At 55.1% G+C, this 20,966-nt stretch overlaps 1 protein-coding gene across 3 annotated transcripts in view; it reads left to right on the top strand.

Annotated features, from left to right (window-relative positions):
- The window catches only part of SLC6A6 (solute carrier family 6 member 6), a 79,327-nt gene extending 60,337 nt beyond the window's left edge, over positions 1–18,990 (top strand). For all 3 annotated transcript variants that reach the window (XM_053929273.1, XM_024556416.2, XM_045192413.3), the window contains 6 exons: positions 2,663–2,775; positions 7,917–8,054; positions 9,174–9,276; positions 9,879–9,979; positions 12,071–12,241; positions 14,603–18,990. In XM_053929273.1, coding sequence (XP_053785248.1) covers positions 2,663–2,775; positions 7,917–8,054; positions 9,174–9,276; positions 9,879–9,979; positions 12,071–12,241; positions 14,603–14,743 — 767 coding nt within the window. In that variant the 3' untranslated portion in view covers positions 14,744–18,990. The remainder of the gene's footprint in view (positions 1–2,662; positions 2,776–7,916; positions 8,055–9,173; positions 9,277–9,878; positions 9,980–12,070; positions 12,242–14,602) is intronic.
- Positions 18,991–20,966: the final 1,976 nt, after the last annotated feature.

The following is a 20,966-nucleotide window of genomic DNA, read 5'->3' as shown; positions in this document are numbered from 1 at the left end:
CTTAGTCCACCTTTCTGGCTTCTCTGCCCTTACCCAGCCCTGCCCCATTCACTTGGAAGGTGGCCTTCAGTTGCCTGGAAGTTTTGTTATTTTACACACCTCCCTCTGCTCCGCCCTTACGTTAGTGTATATAATGTGAGGTCCTTACTCCAGGGACCACCACAGACCAGGGACAGGTCCAGCCAGAGTCCTGCCCAGGTGTCACCCTTGCCCATAGGACCCTGGAGGTGGGGGTTGGGTGCCTCAGCATTGTGCATTCAGGTGTCTTCTCCGCAGATGATCAGGGTCAGATCTGGGGGCTCCAGGGTAGGGCCCCTCTGACATGAGGGTGTCCCCACACCTGCCTCCCCCCAACCCTGGATATGCGTGAGAATATGTCGGGCCTCCCCTGACTTCTCTGAGCCCCTGGGCTCTGCTTTCGTTCTCACTGGCAATGACGCTGCCAAGCCCCACCCTCGTGTGCAGGACATCGTGGCAGGTCCACCCTCGGCCCCATGCGTTTCTCCACTGGCCCCGCTTCCAAATCAGACCTTTGGACATAGCTTTCCTGCCCTGAGAAGCCCCCAAAGGCAGGCCTGAGACTGAGGACACAGAAAGTAGTTCCAGAAATACCCACAGCCACCTGTGAGTTGGCAGAGTCGTGAAGGGAGACAGTAATACACCTCCTTCGCAGATGGCTTTTTTTCAGTCGAGGGCTTGCAGACGGATTCTGATTGATGGAACCGCCAGGAGCACAGAGCGAACTTGGTGGTGGGAGATACGTATCCATATGTAAGACAGCTCTCTGTGGACAGCTAGGCATTTTTATGTGTACGTATACATCGTCAACCTAAGTTGTTTTCTTCCTCCCGTCCACTTCAAAGACCTTGGCATTTATTCCCCACGGTGATGTCTGAACAGCCGACACATCAAGGGTGATTATTTCTCTAATAAGCTTTTAACAAGCACCATATTGAGTCAAGTGCATTTGAACAAGATCATTACTTAGCTGAATGGAGTGCAAATGAGACGTAGAGGGGCGCGTTCTCTGCGACAGGCTGCGGAGCGCGCGGAGCGGCCGCGTTGTTTCACCTGGATTCTCTCTCGAGTTCACCGTGCGCTTTTAGACGGAGGTGCTCAGACCCTCTCCCAGAGGCTCGCTTGCGAAAGGCAAAACTGAAATACAGAAACGAGTGCGTTGAGAATCTTCACAGGCCCCGGAGGGGAGGGGGGCCCCATTTTACATCTGTCTCGAAGTCGGCTGGACTTGACTCCTCACGCAGAGCTGACATGTTGGGGGACGGGGGGCCCAGTCTAGGAAGCAGCGTGGGTTCCTAGTCCAACTTGGGCTTCGGGGTTAGGACGGGCACCCCTCCCACCGCTCCTTAGGTGCTAGTTTTCTAGCCACCCGAGGACGCTCGGTCACGGTCAGGTTTCCTCAGGCCGAGTGGACTCTGGATTGTAAAAGGACTCGCCCTTGACCACCACATTTGTGTTTAATGCCGTGCGGTGTGACTTCTGGCTCCAATTTACGTCAAAGTTTTTTTTCCCCATTCTTAAACCATTCATTTGCTTCTGATATCTGCTTTTAGTGCCCTGCCTCTAGTCCTTTTCTGTTTCACATTTCCTGACCTTTTTTTTGTTTGTTCGTTTTTAGTTTTGGATTTTATTTTTTCAGCTCAGGCCTTTTAGGCCTCCTGTCTCTTGGACCCACAGGTCTCGGTCACAGCTCAGCTCCTCCCCCCGCGTCTTCTCCCAGGTTGGCTGGAGACGGGGAGACATTTCTCCATGTCCTTAGCATGTTTCTAGTCAGAAAGGCTCCCCCCGAGCTGATGGGGCTCCTGTCTCCCAAGCCCTGCCGCCAGACTCTGTCAGAGTCCCCTCCTTAGAAACCAGAAGCCCTTTTCTGGGGACATGGTGTCCGCATCTGAGAATCTGAACACGAGAAGGTTCCTTGGGAGTAGTTTATGGTGACCTGCCCCTCACTTCTCAGGTGGGGAAAGTGAGGCCCTGAGCAGGCACGTGGTGATGTGAAGCAGGGGCGGGGGACAGTAGGAGGAGCTCTCGAATGCAGGCCGTGGGTCCCTCGCGCTTGGCAGCTTGCCCCGCCCACTCCTCCTTTAGCTTTGGGCCCTGGCTCTGATGTTGCTCCGGTGGGTGCGCAGAGGCACCCTGAAAGAAAGAGACACTTGCCATGTGGGGCACGGTGCTCTGTTTTCTGTCCACTGAGGCAGCATTTCAGTAGAAACGGGGATTTGGTAGTCAGCTAACCAGGACGTTCCCCCTGGCTTCCTTCCAGCAAATGTCGGCGTGGTCGCTCCGGTTTGAGGTGGGGGTGCTCCTTTTCCAAGCCGGCAGACTGAGTCCAGGCTCAGCAGGCCCACTGCCCACCCCAAATAACCTGGGACCGTCCGGATTCCAGTGTGTGAGGAGGCCACTTGTGCTGCTGCCTAGGAGACAGATGCTAAAACGGGGCCCCGCCTGAGCCCCCGCGCGTCCCACCCAAAAGTGAGACAGGCCTGGTCTCTTTTCCCGGGACGGAATTTGGGCCCGGGCTCCTCCCTGCACTTTGGGTTTGGGAGACCTGCCCTAGACCCGGGCGTTTTGTGTGAGTTCGATGCTCTCGGTGCTCGGCCTCTGATGCGTCTCCCCGCTCTGTCCCTCCCTCTTCTCTTCCCTTTAGGTCCCGGCCTGGCCTTCATTGCCTACCCGAAAGCTGTGACCATGATGCCGCTGCCCACGTTTTGGTCCATTCTTTTTTTTATTATGCTTCTCTTGCTTGGACTGGATAGCCAGGTATGTAGGGATGGAGGGCTGGCCCCAGGGTGGGACTGGCCATGGGGAACCTGGTTCTGGAAAAGCCTCTTGTTTGTGCTGTGTGCGGGGTGGCTACTCCCTCCCCATCCTCACATCAAACTTGCAACAGCTGCAGCTCCCAGTGAGCGAGGGCCCCTCTGGGACCCAGGAGTGGGCAAGGCCCGGGGCAGCAGGAGCCTGACATGGCCCCAATGCGCAAGTCTTTGACCTCGGCAAGGGGAAAGGACGACTGAGGGTTGGTTAAAACAAAGCTGCAGGTGGGAAATAAAAGGGCAAGGCCGAAACAGAAATGCCGTGCTCCCGTGACGCCATGGGGCCGCTGGGCAGGGGCCCAGGAGTGGTGCTGGCATGTGGGCCATGAGGGGAAGGGACCAACATCTCTGCTTAAGGCACAAGGTGGTCCCTGCCTGGGCCAGCATCGAGAGCCCTAAATGGGGCCAGAGAAACTTGAGCCACACTCTTCTGTGCTAACTAGAGCACAGGGGTCAGAGAGCTTGTCCCCCCAGTGGAATGCTCATCCTCCAGTGCTCCCTGAACAGCCCAGTGCTGGGGAGCCTCCCTCAAACCTACCAGGCCTCTGGCCTCCCTGGTCTGCCCTCCCAGGGTGGGACTCCACCTCTTAACCCCCACGTCCCATCGCCTCCAGGGCTTAGGCCTCCACCTGGTGCTCGGTGAGAGCCAGCCAGGGCTGTACCTGCCTTTGGAGTAACACAGTTCTAAGCCTCTGTGTGACGTTGGGCACGTTTCCTCCTTCAGGGAGCACTGGAGGCTGAGCCTCGGTTTTCTCATCTGGTAAATGAGTATGATTGTGTCTCCATTGCCTTCCGTGAAGCACCAGGTACAGTGCCTGCTACAGAGCAGTCGTGACCGCCAGTCACCTGTCCCTGGAGATAGGTGTATTTTCACTGGGGTCTTCTCAAGACGATAGTTTCGAGCACAGGCATGACTCCGGAAGTGGGGAGTCACGGTGTGCAGGGCAGCTGGTCCTGTTCCCCGGGCTGGTTAGAGCTGTGCATGTGGTGTCTGTCAGTCACCGGAGCCAGCGTCTGAGGTCAGTCACTGAAAGCAGGCGTCTTGCAGCGTCATGTGTGGTCTGGGGGTCTGGCTGACTCACAAAAGTCATTGGTCATCTGAAACCCAGTGAAAGGAGGGGCCTGCGGCCAGTTTAGGGGAGGGCCTTGCCGCCTGCCTTCAGGGTAGCAGCTGCAAAGCCAGTGCCCAGGGTAGTTCAAGGGAACTCATAACCAAAGTCTTAGACGGGCCGGCAGAGCAGAGGAGGTGGTCCACCACCAAGGTCAAGAACAGAGTGAAGGATTTGTCCAAAAGGGGAGCAGGATGAGCAGAGAAGGCAAGGAAAATATTTGGGGGATTGAAAACAAAGTACTTCTGCAGTTGTTGACGGGCTGGAGCTGTGTAAACAGCAGGAGGACTCCATTAATCATTCCTACTTAATGAGTTTGGCCTTCGGAGGCCCCGAGCAAATGGCTTTTATAACTTCTTCCAGACCTCTAAGTGAAAGTGAAAAACAAAAACAGAGAGAGGTCAATAAATGATGAAATCAGAGGTCTTCATGGGCCCACAACAGGCCCCTCAGGCTGTGGAGCTCTGCTCCCTGAGTGAGTGTAGGTGGTTGTATTCAGTACATTTTCTCCCTGGGAGGCAGGTGGGGCCAGCCGAGGCTGTGCACCGCTGAGCTCAGCCCCACCGTGGCCAAGGCCCTTAGGGAACCTCAGCGAGCCTCAGAGGGAAGGTTCTCTTCCCACGCTAGAGCGTGGCCTATTTTACCAGCAGGGGACATAGTGGGATGGTGCCTGGTGCGCTGGGTGGGGCATGGGGTCTCAGGTTCAATGGCACGGGCTGGGGTCCCTCCTTTGCACTATGCGCTCTGTGAGCCTGGGGACATGGGGGAAGGTTTTGCCAGTGCTGGTGACTGCCAGCACTGTGACAGGGTCAGGGCACTGCCGTTCGAGGTGTGCGCCCAGGCCAGGCTTTAGGCCAGGCTTTTTATGTGCGTGTGTGAGTGGTGAAGTGCTCAGAACTTGCTCAGAACGTTCTCAGAACGTCTTCCCCACTTCTCGGGGTGCAGGTCAGTGGTGTTTGGTACGTTCATGTGGCTGTGCAGCCGTCACCACCGTCTGTCCCCAGAACCTCTCATCTCCCCAGGCCGACACTCTGTGCCCATTAAACACTGCCTCCCCTCCCCCAGCCTGGCCTTTTTCAGCGTTAGCTCCTTAATTCGCAGTGTCCCAGTGCCTGAAAAACTGAGGTTTAGAGAGAGGAGGACACCCCTGGCAGAGGCCTGCACAGCTGGTCAAGGAGTGGGGCCATGGCTCCACCCTGGGGCTGCCTGTTCCCAGACCTGCTAGTTCGTCTCTCTTGTCCCCCCTCTGAGTTACCCCAAAATAGCTCCCCCCTGTGGAGGTGCAGAGACCCACAGTTGACCTTAGGCGTGGTCTCTCGCTTATGCAGGAGCTCGACCCTTGCTCATTACAGAAAACGTTCTCCCCAAATTTCTAGCATTGAAATATGCTAGAAAGGGGGGGGCACTCTCTCAGGAGCCGTCATACTGCTGAGCGTTTCTTGGTGAGATGGAGCAGGGATGTCCCTCACCCGGAGGCAGACGCCAGTAGTTGTCCAGCCTGCCTGAGGGGAACACAGTTTGTGAACAAACGTGACAAGAAGAGAGCTGGAGCCCCTCTCTCAGGAGCTCACCCCAGCCCCCTGACGTGGGTTAAGGTTGATCACCCAATAGCCAAATCATTCTAATTGTTACTGGAAAGGGAATCAGGCCCAGAGGGAGTCTGCCTCGGGCCGGCCTTGACTTCGGTCAAGAAAGATTTCACAACACGATATCAGGTGATACTGAGAGGACGTTTATGAAAGCTGGGGACAGTGGAACAAGAGGGGCCTGGGACAGAGGAAGCAACAGGAGAGAGATCAGGCAGGGCTGCCTTGGCTCACTGAGAAGTCAGAGAAAGGGGGGCCTTGGAGACAAGTTCAGGGGGTAAGTTTAGGACAAGCTGCCTCTGCCCATTGCTCCCCTGGTTGCAAGTCTAGTGGGGACCCTTAGAGTTCAGGAGATGCACGCCTGTGGGGGAGGAAGAGGAGGAAGGGGAGGCACGGCAGGAGTACTCTCCGGAAGGAGCGCACCCTGGACCCTTGTCTAGAGGGTTTAAAGGTTGGGAGTGTAGGGGGGATCTCAATAGAATATGCATCAGCTCTCCCAGGTCAGGGTCAGGGTTAGGGTCAGGGTCTCCACTGCTTGGTCGGCACCAGGGCAGGGGTCTCAGTCTCATGACCCATGCCAGGGGAGGAAAGGCCACCGTGAGGGTAAGGTCCGGCACCAGTTTTTCCCATTGCTAGGCACCTGGGGCTTCCTGCTGTGGTGACCTTCCATGTCTGGCTGTAAATTGCTTGGCCAGTGTGTTCAGCTGTCTGTCTCAGTTTCCCCATTCCACTTGTCAAAGCGTTTTCCTAGCTTCTTACTAACCTGCCTCATATGATTTCAAATCTGTCTCAGCGTGCCTGCTGAGTCAGCAAAACCCTCCCATTTTACAGGGGGAGAAGCTGAGGCTTGGGAAGTCAGAGTCACATAGCTATTTGGTGAGGCAGGTCTGAAGGGGCTGGGGGCGTGGGGCTGAGAGGGTGGAGTTCTCTGGTGATGCAGGCAACTTGGCCGCGAGGAGCTTGTGCAGGCCTTGGCCCTGACTCACGACGACACTGGGTCTTCCTGTCTATGATTTCCCCATCTCCAAAAAAGAACGAACCTTTGTTTTTAAACTCCTTTTGAAGCTTGACACTTGAGCTGCAGGTTAGCTATAATTCAGTGGCAATTTAAGTTCAAAACCCTTTTCACTGACACTTCAGTAAGAGGTCAAAACATCAGTCCCTTGTATCTGGGCGCTTTTCAAGAGCCTCTTGGTCACCTTGACCCCGAATCCCTGACAACAAAGAGTCGTTTCCCCTGCCGCTTTGAGCGCCTGAAAGGATCTGCTCCTTGTTCTACTCCTTGATCCTCCCGGGATGCATCCCCAGGGAGTAAGTGGTCGGACTTGTTCTTTTTTGTAGGAATGCTGTGGAGAGATTCCTTCCTAAAAGCCGCTCCCAGATGAAAGAACAGAGCAGAAGGGTGGGGGGCTTAGCTTTTCAACTTTTAAAGGAGTGAGGTGGGCCTCAGAGGGTGTGTTGGGCCGCAGGGCAGTTTGTAGCCATCCAGATGTGAAATGAGTCCCCCAGCCCTCGAAGCCTGAGGTCTGACGTCCTGCGCATGCGCCTGGAGACAGTGGCGGGGAGGAGTCCTCGCCTGGGTCAGCTGCAGGGGCTGGAAGCCGTCTGCTGGGCACCGGTTAGGTCTAGGACACGTGTCGGCGGGATGGAGGTTTATGCTGCCCTTTAAAGAACGAGGCAGCGCTCCGTGTAATGATATGGAAATCTCCAAGCTAAATTATTAGGCGCGCCGATGGGAAGATTTAGAAAGATCGGGAGTCATGCTGGAACATCACCTCATGTGTGGGGGCCTCGGGGTGGGTTCCCGGAGTCCGTGAGCCGTGGAGTCCTGGCTGCGTTGAGCTTACGCACCTAGGCATGTACGTGTGCACGCACGCAGGCCTGCAGCATCCTCTTGTGGGCCCACGAGCCCCAAAGGGTTTGAACCACCGCGTGAATCTGATGGGGAAACCGAGGCCCAGACTTGCCTTGGGTTCCCACCCATTCGTCATGTGTCTGTGGAGCAACCACATGTGCCCAGCCCAGCTGGACACTTGTGACCTTGCAATGAGGGGACACCGCTCTTGGATTCAGAGAGGACCAAGGCCAAAGGGGGAGGAGTTTGCTGACACAAGTGCGATGGCTTCAGAGGAGCCGTCACTCTTGAGCTGGGTCTCGAGTGATGAGGGAAAGGCATTCTGGTGGCAGGATGAGGCTTGGCAGAGGTGCGAGCTGTGGAATGTGAGGAGAGCTTTGTGTGGGCCACTGGCCTGACCAGCAGGCTGAGCTCACAAGACCGGGTTCATGCATTTGGACTTGACCCTGCAGGGCTGACTGCACATGCCAGCTCCTCTCTCTAAGCAGAGGGGAGGTGCCGGGCACCTGCCACTCAAACCGCTCTTTTCCCCCCACAGTTTGTTGAAGTCGAAGGACAGATCACGTCCTTGGTGGATCTCTACCCGTCCTTCCTAAGGAAGGGTTTCCGTCGGGAAATCTTCATCGCCTTGATATGTAGCATTAGCTACCTGCTGGGGCTGACGATGGTGACGGAGGTAGGTGGCTCTCCTTCCAGGCACGAGGGGCCTCCCCTTCTCAGGGTTCTTGGTACCTCTAATATGTGTCTCAGGGCAGTTCAAGGCCATACCGCCTTCTTGTTCCCCTCACCAGCTGGGTGAGAGGACCTGGGTGGGTAATCTCCTAGACCCACCCAATGCAAGGGTCCTGCCCTGCCCAGGGGACTCAGCCTACACTGTGGAAAGGAACTCGGCAGATGACCCACACTTCCCCGGCCTTTTCCTGTTACCATGGCAACACCACTGTTCTCTTTCCCTCACCCTGGAATGCCTGGGGGAGGTGTGCGTCAGCTAAAATCCATTTTAACGACAGCTCTGTTCCTCCATGACTGTGTAGCCGCCCTTCGCAGGCCTGGGAGCGAGGTGGTTCTCGAGGGTAAATACCGCAGGCAGTGTGGAGGCCGAGAGTGTGCTCTGGTCAGAGAGTGGGCAGGGGCCAGAGGAGGATCCGTTTGAGGTGGGACAAAGAAGCAAGGGAGGAAAGGAGCAAGAGTGTCTGAGGCAGCAGTGGATCAGCAAGTCTTGGGCCAGAGAAGAACAATCCCGGTGCTAACCAACGTGGGCAGGTGAGCCCAGCATGGGCCCAGGACAGGCGCTCTCCCATACCTGTCCCCACCCACCTCCCACGTTCTCCAGCAAAAGGTTGCCTCAGTCCCCAAACTCAGTCCAGGGTTTTCCACCACCACTTTTCCTTACTGCAAGTAAAAAGTAAATGTTTTTTCTGGACGTGTCTATAAGAAACCTCCCTCCGCAAAAGACAGATCACAGGCCCACACTCTGACCTGCCGGATGTTGCTGAAGTCCTCTGTGCTGGCCATGGCTGGTGTTAAGTGCCCGCTTCGGAAGCAGGCTTCAGTGAACGTGCCATTTTGTGCTAAGGAAGACATGTCGCTCTGCTTCCCTCTTTTTCTCTGTGTGGGTGTGTAATGAGTCAAACACGAAGTGGAGTATCTTTTTACAGAGGTATCAGGTTGTCGTAGCCTTTGCCAACTTTTCCTCTGGGTTTCATATTATTTTATCGACATGCCAGAGCTCTTTATATATTAAGGGGATTAGGTACCAAATAAGACATCAAACACCTTTGTGTTTTCTCCACAGGGTGGCATGTATGTGTTTCAACTCTTTGACTACTATGCAGCTAGCGGTGTATGCCTTTTGTGGGTTGCATTCTTTGAATGTTTTGTTGTTGCCTGGATATATGGTGAGTACCAAGTTTTGCGTGTCCTTTCTCAAGTCTCTCCTTTGGGCCTATTTAGAAGTTGCAGAAACAAAATTCTAAGAGGGATTTGTTGAGTTGAACACAAAGGCCTTCCCTTCCTGGACTTTCCGGCTGAAGGCGGTCCCTTCCCCGCACAAATAATAGCGTTGTAGCCGCACTACAGATTCTCCCTGTGCCGAAGGTGCTGAAGGTGCAAGGTGTGGCTGTGTGTTTTGACAAACACATAACCTGGCTGTGCGGGGTCTCTCTGTGATAAACTACTCTGGGGTCCAGGAATGGTGCATTCGGACCTCCTTGAGACCTTGGACTGGTCACACCAGGTTTTGGGTAGGGCATGGTGTTACCATGGCAACACCACTGTTCTCTTTCCCTCACCTTAGGGTGGCCAAAAAAATACAGGATGCCCAGTTACTTTCTATTTTAGATAAACACCTGCCACACCTGGGCCTATGTGTTGTCAGATGCAGGGACGTGGGTCAGACCCCATGGCTCCCTCATGGCTGTTGAGCCCTCACCCACCGTTCCCGGGGCGGGTGCTGGCATCGGACACCGTGTCACCGTCTGCCTGCCTTTGTTTCTTGCAGGCAGTGATAACTTGTATGATGGTATCGAGGACATGATCGGCTATCGGCCCGGGCCGTGGATGAAGTACAGCTGGGCCGTGGTCACTCCAGTTCTCTGTGTTGTGAGTTTTCTCTCGCCTGGCTGTGGGTGGCGCTGCAGAGGCAGAGCGCTCTCAAAGAGGAAGGCGTGTCAGGGCCTGTTGGGAAATGCAGGGGATCCACGATGGAGCATGTAACTTTTCCCCAAACTCTTCCAGAGCCCAGGAGCCCACTTTCGGTCACTGATTAAGTGAAGGAGCCATTGGGATGTCCAAAGGAGAGGTCACAGACATTGGAAATTTCCATGGCAAGGTGGGGGTTGTAACTAGAGAGGGGACTTCCCAGCAGAGAGGTGCCCTGGGCTCTCCCAAGAACAAGGAAGCTGCATACCAGCCCCGGACCCAAGGGCAGTGAGGTGCCACGCTCCTCTTCCTACCAGGGATCCCCTGACCGCCACCTTGGAATGTGGCCTTGGAGTATGCCCGGGCACCCTGCCTGCTTCCAGCCCCCGCTCAGAGGCTGCAGCCAAAGGGAAGTCCTCTGTAGTAAAAGCTGCTTTCCCGTCAGTGTTTGAAACCAGTTATGAGTTTTGGAGCTAATGGCGGGGAAGACATCTGCTCTGCCGTCTCGGCTCACACCGTGGGAGGCACAGATGGTGGACGTGCTCCTTGCATTCGGGGACCAGGGGCTGAGGAATAAATGGGCCCTCCCTTCAGTGACCTCTGCTCCTAGGCAGAATAAGTCAACATTGCCATTAACTCACCGAGTAACCTTAGCGGCCCCATCTCCCCAATGGTAAAACGAGGAGACTCTGACGTGGGGTGTGAGTGGCAGCCAACAACCTTAGGTTGTTACTGTTATTATTTAATTTGGTTGTAGCCTTTCCATCTGAGGTGCTTTTTTCTCCCATAAAAATAGGTAAATTGTAGCAGCCAGGAACCACAGCAATTGGAGAGTTTTTGTAGAGAGAGATTTTATTAGGTTCAGAGCCCCTGCCTGCCCTCGTTCTTGCCGTGTGTCTGTTTGTGGGCGTCTCCTCTCAGCTCTGCCCATCGGTCTCTTCCTCCTCCCTCCCTGAGGAGTTGCGCAGATCAGAGATAGGTTGCACTTCAGGGTGGTAGGATGACGTCACCCTAGCAGAAAAAGGAATGTGACAGGCAAGTCCAAAGCTTCCTCGTGTTGGGAGAGCCCAGAGCACCCGCCTCCTGGCGCTCTCCGGTCTAAGCAATAGCGCCCCCCTCCACAAGCACAGAAATGACGAAGGGCCAGGCATACAGCAGGTGCCCACCCTGAGGATGGCATTTGCACATTGTGGGTCACCCAGGACAACCTGGGTTGTGCTCTGAGATGTCGTCATTCTGATCAGAGCAGGAGCCGTGGGCCTCCCAGCCCAGCCACATGTGGGAAAGGGGGCCTTTGCACATTTCTGGGGGCCGGAGCCGACCCCACCCCATCCTGCCCCATCCCACCCCACTGTTCGTGGGCGCTGATGGCCATTGGCCAGTTTCGTGGGGTCTAGGCAGGGTGGTGGATATCCAGTAGGGAAAGGCCCAGGTCCATGCCTTGTCCTGGGAGGCTGGACCTAGGGCTTAGAGATGGAGATGGGTGGGGAGGGGAGCTAGCATTTATTGTGCGCCTGCTGTGTGCACCTGGAAACTGCACCAAGTGCTGGGAACAAGACACAGGCCTCCTGCCCTCACTGACTCAGGCTGGGTGGGCGAGACCCATGCTGAAGGAGTCATTGTAACCACAAGCTGTCTGGGAAGGAACGTCTGGGCAAGTGAGGCAGGACCATTAGACTAACTTAGGAGGGGAAGGGGAAAAGAGGTCCAGTCCGAGGGGACATCCTGGCCTAAGGCCCTGCACACGTGGCTGAGGAGCTGGAAGGGAGTCAGGGGAGTGGGAGCACAGAGGAGGGGGAGAGAGAAGGGAAAGGGCACAGCTCCTGGTGACACTCAGGCCAGGCAGGGGGCTCGGCCTGCATCCCAAAGGCACCGGGGAGCTGCCGAGGGCTGTGAGCAGAGAACTGACGTGGTCAGATTTGCACTGGGGGATGTCCTTATGCTGCAGAGTGGGGAAGGGCGAGAAGCCCCTTGGGTAGGGCCTGCCCTGGCCCCAGAAGCCACCCACCCCCAGTACCCAGGTCCCCCCTGACTGTCCCCATCTCTCCACAGGGATGTTTCATCTTTTCTCTCGTCAAGTACGTGCCCCTGACCTACAACAAAGTGTATGTGTACCCGACCTGGGCCATCGGGCTGGGCTGGAGCCTGGCTCTGTCCTCCATGGTGTGTGTCCCCTTGGTCATGGTCATCCGCCTCTGCCAGACGGAAGGGCCGTTCCTCGTGGTGAGCACTCGGGCCCAGGCTGGATTCGGGGGGCGGGGACGGGAGGCTGAAAGCCAGCTGGCTGTCAGTTTACTGAGCGATCTGAGCCCTACACCCCTCCCTGCCCCAGGAGTGGTGGAGACTGTGGGCAGGAGAGTGCGTCCTGGGAAAATCGGAGTGAAGTGTGGTTCACAGGGAGAAGGCCCTGGGGCGACTCTGGGCTGTAGCAGGAGGAGGGGTCTGCCAGCAGAGACCTGGAGATAGACGGGTGTGGGATGCACTGCACGGCAGCAGTGACACATTCTGGGGGCCATGTGAGGGAGAGGTGATGGTGGCTTTGGAGGCCAAGCTAAGAGCTGGGGCTCTGTCTTGGGAACAGAGGGGCTGCTGTTTCTGAGACGGGAGCCAGGGAGGAAGCCTGAGCCCCACCCTGAGGCCTTCCCTTATCCTGGAGCCAAACTGCAGATGAGCCCCACCCTGCTGGTGTCCCCCTCCCCAGTCTGTGGGCCTGTCTGCTCTCCCACCCTCAGAAGCCACCTCCCTGCTAGACAGAACCTCCAGCTTCCAGGCCTCTGTGCCTGCCAGTCTCCTCCCCTGAGGCCTCCTGCCCACTGCCCACCTCCTCTCAGAAATTCCTCAGACAATACTGTAGATTCCAGGCCAGCCAAGCCAGGGCTCTTTCCAAGAAATCCTTTTCTTAGAATCTCGCTTAACCTTTGGGCTTGGGCGGGCTCCAAGATTGCACTGTTTTGTTCTGAGCTGTTTTTTATTGTTATTCTCTTAAAAATCTGGAGCCAGGATGTCCTGGGGCCCTGGCTCTCCCTTGGGCTGGGTGGGTTTCCTTGTGGGCAAGGGAATGGCCTGGAGGTGGTGTTGGTGGGGGGAGAAGAAAGGCCAGGCAGAAAGGCACCAGCCTGCTCTGACAGAGGAAGTGGGCAGGGGTGTGCTGGGGGAGCACTCACGGAGCCCGGTGTGAGCCGCCGGGGCCCTGGCGTGCTGCTGGGCTCATGGTGCTTCCTCAGAGGACGCAGGGAAGGGCCCCAGTATTCAGCCAGAATGCTGCATGGTCCCATCATTTGTTAAAATATTTAAATACTGAGCCTGGGGACGTACAGGAGATAGCTACTGTCCTGAGCCCCTTAGGGACCCCCCTACAGATACCTTGTGTCAACCCAGTCCCTCCCCGGGAATTTCCAGAATGTTCCTACCATCCAGAAACTAAAGGATTAATTGGATACATAGTCAAGCCGCTGGATGTCTGTTCTGATTGGTCAGTGCCCACAGCAATTAGGTAGTTCCACCACGGGGCTGGACACCAGGGCACCCAACAGGTCACTGACATGTGTGTTCCTTCAAAGTCTAATTGTAAAACATTGTTCCAGCTCCAGTTCAGAGGTTTGGTCAGAGTGGTCTTGGTGTAGGGGAAGGAGGAGCGGGCGGGTGAGGAGCCATTCTACCACAAACCTACACCCCTTCCTTAACCCACAACCCTAAGCTCCTCCTCGGAAGGCAGCCATCTGTCTCTGCTACATGCCCGCTGGAGCTCCCTGCTGCCCAGTTGCCCAAGTAGCCTCCCATCCATGAGCAGCCAGTTCTATAGACCCGGTTCTTTGTCCTGGAGGAGTCCAGTTGCTTCTTACCCTGCATTTAAACGGCATCCAGGTGGCTATTCGGGGGCGTTTGCCTCCTGTGCACCTGCTGTGTGCACACCCCATCGTACGGATGTATGGCAAGGTGGAGCGATGAGAGGGGGGCAGGATGCCCTTCCTACTGGCACCCCATCCCTCACCCTATACCTGGGGCCTCCAGCTGGCCCTCCAGGGACCACGCAGGCAACCGAGATCGGGGAAGCCCCGGCAGCAGGCCCTGGAGTGATGCGCTCAGCTCTGGCCTGTAGTTACCAAGGCTAACATGGGGCCTGCCGTGGCCAGATCTTGCAGTTTTTAAAGAGAAGGTGGAAATCTGGATTTTCAAATGAAGTATTATAGCTTTTAATAAGCAGCTCTGAAAACTTCTAATATACTGAAACTGAATGCCTAGATAGAGGACTTAATAACTTCTTTCTATTTAAATTCCTGAGTGGACACTGGACAGAGGTGGGCGGGGAGGCAGGAGCCCTGAGTTCGTGTCGTAGCTTTGCCATTGGCTTGTCCTCACTGATCCCACGAGTGGGCCACCAGTGGCGAGGAGGAAGGGCCCCTAGAGCACCTTAGTTCAGCTTCTTTATTGGCCAGTGGAGGAAGTGGGAGGTCCCGAGAGGGTGGTGGTTTGCAGGAGAGGCCAGGCAGCGCAGTAGCAGCACCCAGAGCGGGCAGATGGCCGAGGTGAAAGGGGACCGGACTGCCTGACGTGCCACCTGCTCCCGTCCGCTTCCTTCTCCAGAGACTCAAGTACCTGCTGACCCCGCGGGAACCCAATCACTGGGCCGTGGAGCGAGAGGGGGCCACACCCTACAGCTCCCGCGCGACCATGAACGGCGCTCTCATGAAGCCGACCCACATCGTGGTGGAGACCATGATGTGAGCCTCCCGGGCCGGCGGGCCGCTTTCCTGCTGTTTACTAACATTAGATTCTCATAGGACCAGGTTTACAGAGCTTTATATTTGCACTAGGATTTTTTTTAATTGTCACAGAAAATATTACTGTGTGTGTGTGCACACGTGTGTGTGGTGTCGTGTGTATGTGTATTTTGTTTTGATTTGGGGCTATTTTGTACAAAAAAAAAAACCGCCCCATGGGCAGAAGTCCGGGGCAAGGCAGAGCTTTCATACTGAATTAGATGTATTTTATGGGAACTGGTAAATTTTTCTTTGTATTTTTTTTTTTACATATAATTATATATACACTTAGAGATTGTCATACACTTTTACCACTTGAATTGATCTTGCCAGCAATAGATCTCATTTTCAAAAGCAATTCTTCGGTGCTTATGTAGCTGGCAGAAAGTTCTGCCCCCCAAAACACAGGGTGGAATTTTCCTGGGACAGCAGACCCATTTTAAAGGTATAGTACCTCCCCACCCTGGTTCAAGTAGAAGCAGCCAGCAGGGAGTAGGCCCCACCTGTCGGGGCTGGAGAAAGGAAGGCCGCTCCTTACATTTGCTGTAGCCGGGAAGTGAGATACCTAACTAATGGGCCCTCTCCTCAAACAAAGGCACTGACTTAAAGCTGACAGGTGAGGCCCCACAGCAAAGATCTGGTTCTAAGAGTGGGAGAGACCGTTGCACCTGGAACGGAACCCCACCTCTTATTGAGAGGTCAGTGGTGGATAGTCAGAGGGACTGTCAGAACCAGCTCTCTGCACTGGGTGGTGAGGCTGGGGCTCGGCGTTCAGGAGAACACTCCTGGGGCCCACCGCTCGGCCAGCATCCTTTTTCCCACCTTCTTCCCAGGTGGAGACCCAAGGCTGGCCCAGTGGGAGCCCACAGGCTCAGGGCCCAACCCCACAGGCTGGGTCTGTCACATCTCAGTGGGATGCTGTCAGGTTCTGGTCATTCCCCTTCTCTTGAAGCTGCCTGTAGGAGGGAAGCAGTATGTATTTGGTGAGGGATGAGGGGTGAGCGAGTGGACCAAAGGACCTGGGCCCCAGGGCTCAGGGCCTGGTGTTGGGGAGGGGTGCTTTTTCCCCCCTCATCTCTCCACCCTCATCTGCCAGAGGCTGGGAAACTCCGACAAGCTCTTGTTGAAGATTCCAGCCCAGGGCCATGAGGGCTCCACGCAGGGAGCGCCAGGAGTGTCTGTGAAGGTTCACTGGATATTTGAACCCAGTGAAGCGCTCCCCAAACTCCCCTCCCAGCTCGGCTACCAGTGCAACACTCGGTCGACCCTGGGATGTAGCAGAAGTCTTTATTTCACAGCCCCTGTGATAGCTGGTGCCAGACACGCACCGCGTGGGGACCGAGGGGAGGCAGTGAGGAAGTGCATTTTTAGGAAGCTGGGGTTCATGGGGCTGGCACCCCAGAACTGGCTTGACTGAGTGCAGTGTCCTTTCTGAACCAGAAGCGAAGGTACTCTACCTTTAACATCCAGAGTGTGGACACACCTCCACCCTGGCCCCTATTTGGACCTAAACTGTGCCATTTAAAGTCACTTCCAAGTTCAGACTCTAAACCGAAACGTCACAAAGGGCAGTGACTGCCTTTGGGGCAGGTGGGTGGAAAGTGAAGTCCACCTCAGGCTTTCAGAGCAGGGGCTCTGAATGCTGGAACCCCTCCTCCCCAAATCCGGGAGAGGGAGGAGCCTTTGGGGTCCCCCTCCCAAGGGACAGAGGCAACTCTGGACTTCCGGTCTTGTCTTCGGTGAACTTTCACATTTCTCTCTCTCCAAAGCGCACACTCTGCCAAACAACGCCTATTCCAAACCGCTCACAGTGCGAACGTGCTCCTGTTTTTCGATGTATTTATGGTTGCCTCTGTGTCGGGTTTGATTTCATTGTTTGTTTTCTCCCCTAATTTTACCGAGTAGCAATGTGACCCCGTTCCCTCCGTCTTACGGAATTGTGTGTAGTTCACTAACCACTGTCAGTGACTCGGGACAGGCGACATGCAGGAGCGAGGGGGGCTCGGCAAGCCGTGGCTGCCTGGGCATCTGGGGTCATTTCAGGCTATATGCATCTCCCCTCTGGGGCTCAGACCCCCCAGGGAAAGGTCACAGGGTGGCAGGCGAATTGCAACATTCTGGAAGTGGCCGGAGGAAGGCCTCTTATAAGATTCCCAGACCAAATTCTAGACCAAAGACACATGCAGACCAAGTCCCCAGGTCCCACCTGGTTGGAAGGTCAGCCACTGTCCCCGAGCCCATTCCTCACCAGTCTCTCGGGTCCCTGTCTCCAACCCAACTGTAACCCTCGTGTCTACCCCCCTGGCTCTGCTGTATCCACAGAACTTGGCTCTATGAGTACAGTGTGTAATGATGCTTGACGTTTATCTGTCTCCACATAAAGGAAACTGTCACTGGCGCTCGAGACTCTGGTCCGCTCGTCTCGGAGAAGGGGCAGTCCTCCACCCACTCTCTGCCTGGATGGGTCAGAAATTCTGATGCCCACACATAGTCCAGCCAGCCAGACCTGGAAGGGGGGAGAGGGAGGTGTGTAGAGTGTGTTTAGGATGCAGAAATGGGGGAGGGCCCCAGAACAAACCTCACCAGGCAGATGCTGCGTGAGCGGAGCCCGGGCCATGCGAGTCACTGCAGGGGGGTTGCACAGTCAGTGATGGAGAGGCTTCCAGCCCCGCCTCCCCAACTTAACACCCTCATAAAATGGGGAAATTGAGGCCTGGAGCGGGGGAGGGTCTTTGACACAGCAAGCGGGAATGGAGGGAGACCGTCTACAGTCAGTTCCGGCCCCGTGTCCTCTGACGTGTGTGTGGCAAGTGGTGAATGCAGCTCCCCAGTGTCCTCCCCGAAGACCAAGGATGAGCCTTTAGGAAAAAAGAAACACTCCACCCCAGCGTTCAGGGACGAGGTGAGCAGCACCTGCCACCCCCCGACCATTCATGGGCCACCTGGTCCCCACGCTGTGACTCAGGACTCCGAAAGGAAAGGCAGCCCCGTTCACCTTCTCCACCTTGGCTCTGCACCCAGCAGTCCTTTGTGAGCTAGGCACTGAGGTTCCCATTGCACACGAGGAAACTGAGGCCCAAAGAAGCCTGTCGGTGTCCAAAAGGTAGAACCCTTAGGCAGGATTCAGCCTGAGGCCACATAGGACAGTGGGAAGTGGTCTCAGATTCTGATTTCTGGGTAGTTCCAGCTCCCTCTCTGCACCCCTGGTCCCTCGCTCTCACCCCAGGTCCCCAGCACACCCCCAGAGACAGTGGTGAAGCACAAGGGGAAAGCCAGCCCCCCTCAGCCCAGCACAGGGCATTCTTGTATTACCAGGTCCCACCGCACAGCGGCCAGTGGCCCAGTCAACATCTCAACATTGCTGCCCCTCTGGGTGGAGAAATGCTCTGGGCGGCCAGTCCTGAAGGCAGGTGCCTCCCCCGACCCAACCTCAGGCCAGAAAAGGACTCAGAGAAAGCCCTTCTAGGCGACTGGAGGGCCCACTCAGCCCTCAGACCCAAGGTCAGGCAACTCCAAGCTGGGCCATCCATGTGGTTGCTACAAGTACCACTGTGCAAAATGCAACAAGCACAAAGCCACAAAACAAAAACCCAGACATGAAAACTGGAGAGGACTGTGGGGCCCTCCCTCTGCGAATGTAGCTGGTTTTAATAGGAAGCTGTTGTACTCTCCTGCGGGTGTCACTGCAGACCCCTTCTGACAAGGTCCCCAGGGGTGCAGCATCTTGTGACACATTTGGCTTCAAACTGAGATGTTAGCGCCATGGGTTTTTTTATCCAATTAATTTTCAAATCCTTATCAACTGTGACTCTGAATTTAGCACAAGAGAAAGCGGAGAACGTGAGTCTTGCCTCCTTCCAGAAATATGTCTGGCTCATCAGGACATTTTTTTTAAACTTCAAAATATTTTTAAGATATTTTGAACTTTTGTAAAAAAAAATAAATAATCAACTAACGAGAGACTCTTCTGAGGAGGAACATTTGTATTTGAATAAGATCCTTGGTGTGTAATTCAGTCTTGCAATATACAAGCTTTTGTGTTAAATGTTTATGATACGAATCCCTGTATTTTGCAGGGTTTTTCCTTTCCTTTTTTTTTTTGCTTTGTAGATAAATATGTATATCAATATTTTAAATTCATCTTTGCTTTTTTTTAGAGGAGTTTGTAATCACCTTATAACATGAAAATAAACATTTCCTTTTTAAATCCAACACGTGTGGGTTCTATTTTGACGAGGCTGGTTTTTCTTACATTTGCCAAGTGCTTTCCAGTCCCTAAGGGGCTTTCTGTCCTGCCCGGGATGTCCTTTGTCCTTTGAGGACAAAGGAATTATCCAAGGCTGGAGATGCCGAGGCAGAGGCTTCCAGATGGGAGGTGGTTTGCACCCAGGTCCACTGACTCCTGGGTCTGCCCCGGCTGCTTCTGCTGGTCCTACTGAATGAGGCTCACCTGCTACACCCGTAGCCCCATGCAGTTGGGCGATATCACAGTCTCCTGAGCCTCAGTTTCCCCATCTGGAATAAACCACTGCCCCCTTTAAGTGTTCAGGGATGGTCAGAAGTGATGCTCATGCGTCAGGCCCTCCCCTGCACTGGCTTCCTCCTTCCTTAGCGCGAGGAGATCCTGCTGTACGCCTAGGAAAGCGGTGTAGGGAGGGGGGCACCAACCCGAGGTCGGTGCCCTTCTCCCTGCCCCTCAGCCTCCCACCAGGTGCAGTCACTGAAGCCTGATCCCATGCCGTCCCATCTGGGGTCTCATTGCCAAGTCCAAGAGTGGGGATGGAGTGAGGGTGGGGACTGCTGCTGGAAGATGGGTAAGTGGCAAGCCCTGGAGGTATGCACATGGGACCCTCAGAGGGGAGGACACTCTCAAGGTCAGTGATTGGCACAGATGTCCTTCAGCCTTGGGGATCATAAGCCCAACACACTGTTCTAGATGGGGAAGCAGGCCCGGAGAGGGTTGGTGTTCTGGGTGGCCTTCCCGCCCACTGGCCCCATCACCCTTCAGGAGTGGGCAAGGTCACGGAGTCTGCTGGGTCCTTTCCCCAACTTCCTGAAGTCTCAGTATAGACAATGTTGGAATAAAACCTCCCTCCCTCTTTTTCTGGCTATCTTCCTTTCTGTTGGCTTCCGTCCACTTTCTGTCCACCTTCCTTCCTCCCTGTCTGAATGGTTTGGCCACAAGGCTTGTGTTCAAATTCCGGCCTCATCCCTATTACCTGTGTCACCTTGAACAAGTTACTTAACCTCTCTGTGCCTCATTTCCTCATCTGTAATGTTGAATGGTGGTAGAGCCACCTCTGAGAGCTGTTGGGAGAATCCAGGGAATTCTCACAAAGCTCTTAGAGCAGTGCCTGGTGTGCAGGCAGGCCGAAGGACCAGTGCTAACTCTCTCAGAAGACCAGCGTACCCTGTGCAGCACTATAGCCCTCCGTTTTCTTAGCCCACCCACATAGATGCAGTCGGTGTGGTCCAGCCCCTGCTTACACCCCTCCTGAGATGGGGAACTTACTCCCTCTCGCATAGCTCTTCCTCTGTCCACACAGAGCTGTGGCCCCCTAGTGGGACCCAGCCCTGCCCCCTGGGCTCATCCTACCCAGGCCACCACCCCCAGGCTGCCCTCTTGGCCCCATCCCTACCCAGGCAGCCCGCCTGCCACTCACCTGCCTCGGTGGCTTCCCACTGCTCAGAGAATAAAATCCATAGTCCCTATCCAAGCCTTCATGCTCTGCGGACTTCAGCCTCGTCTCTAACCCCACCCCTTCCCTGCCTCCTTTCTCTTCCTTGAACTCACCAAGCTCATTCCCAGCTCAGGGTGTTGGCACATGCTGTTCTCTCTGCCTGGGACATGCTTCCTCCGTGTCTCCCCAGGACTGACTCTTGTCCTTTAGGTCTTGGCGTAAAAGCAAAGCCCTTCCTGACCCAGTCACTAACCCCATTACTGTTTTGTTTTTTTCATTGCTCTCTATTCTTCCTTTCCCCGTGTCAATGGTCTGTCTCTCCCTAGAGTATAAGTTCCATGCAGACAGGGCCTCATCTGTCTTGTTCCTGATAGTTTCCCTGGGGCTAGAATGATGCACAGTACACAGCAGACTTAGAGTAGATGAATTAATGGATGAACCAAAAGCAGGTGAGATGTCACAAGATCCAAAAACAAGCTGACTCTTGCCAGCCTGTGATTAAAAAAA

Source organism: Desmodus rotundus, chromosome 8 (genome assembly GCF_022682495.2).
Source record: "Desmodus rotundus isolate HL8 chromosome 8, HLdesRot8A.1, whole genome shotgun sequence".
Taxonomy (NCBI): Eukaryota; Metazoa; Chordata; class Mammalia; order Chiroptera; family Phyllostomidae; genus Desmodus; species Desmodus rotundus.
This window is presented reverse-complemented; position numbering and strand designations above follow the sequence as displayed.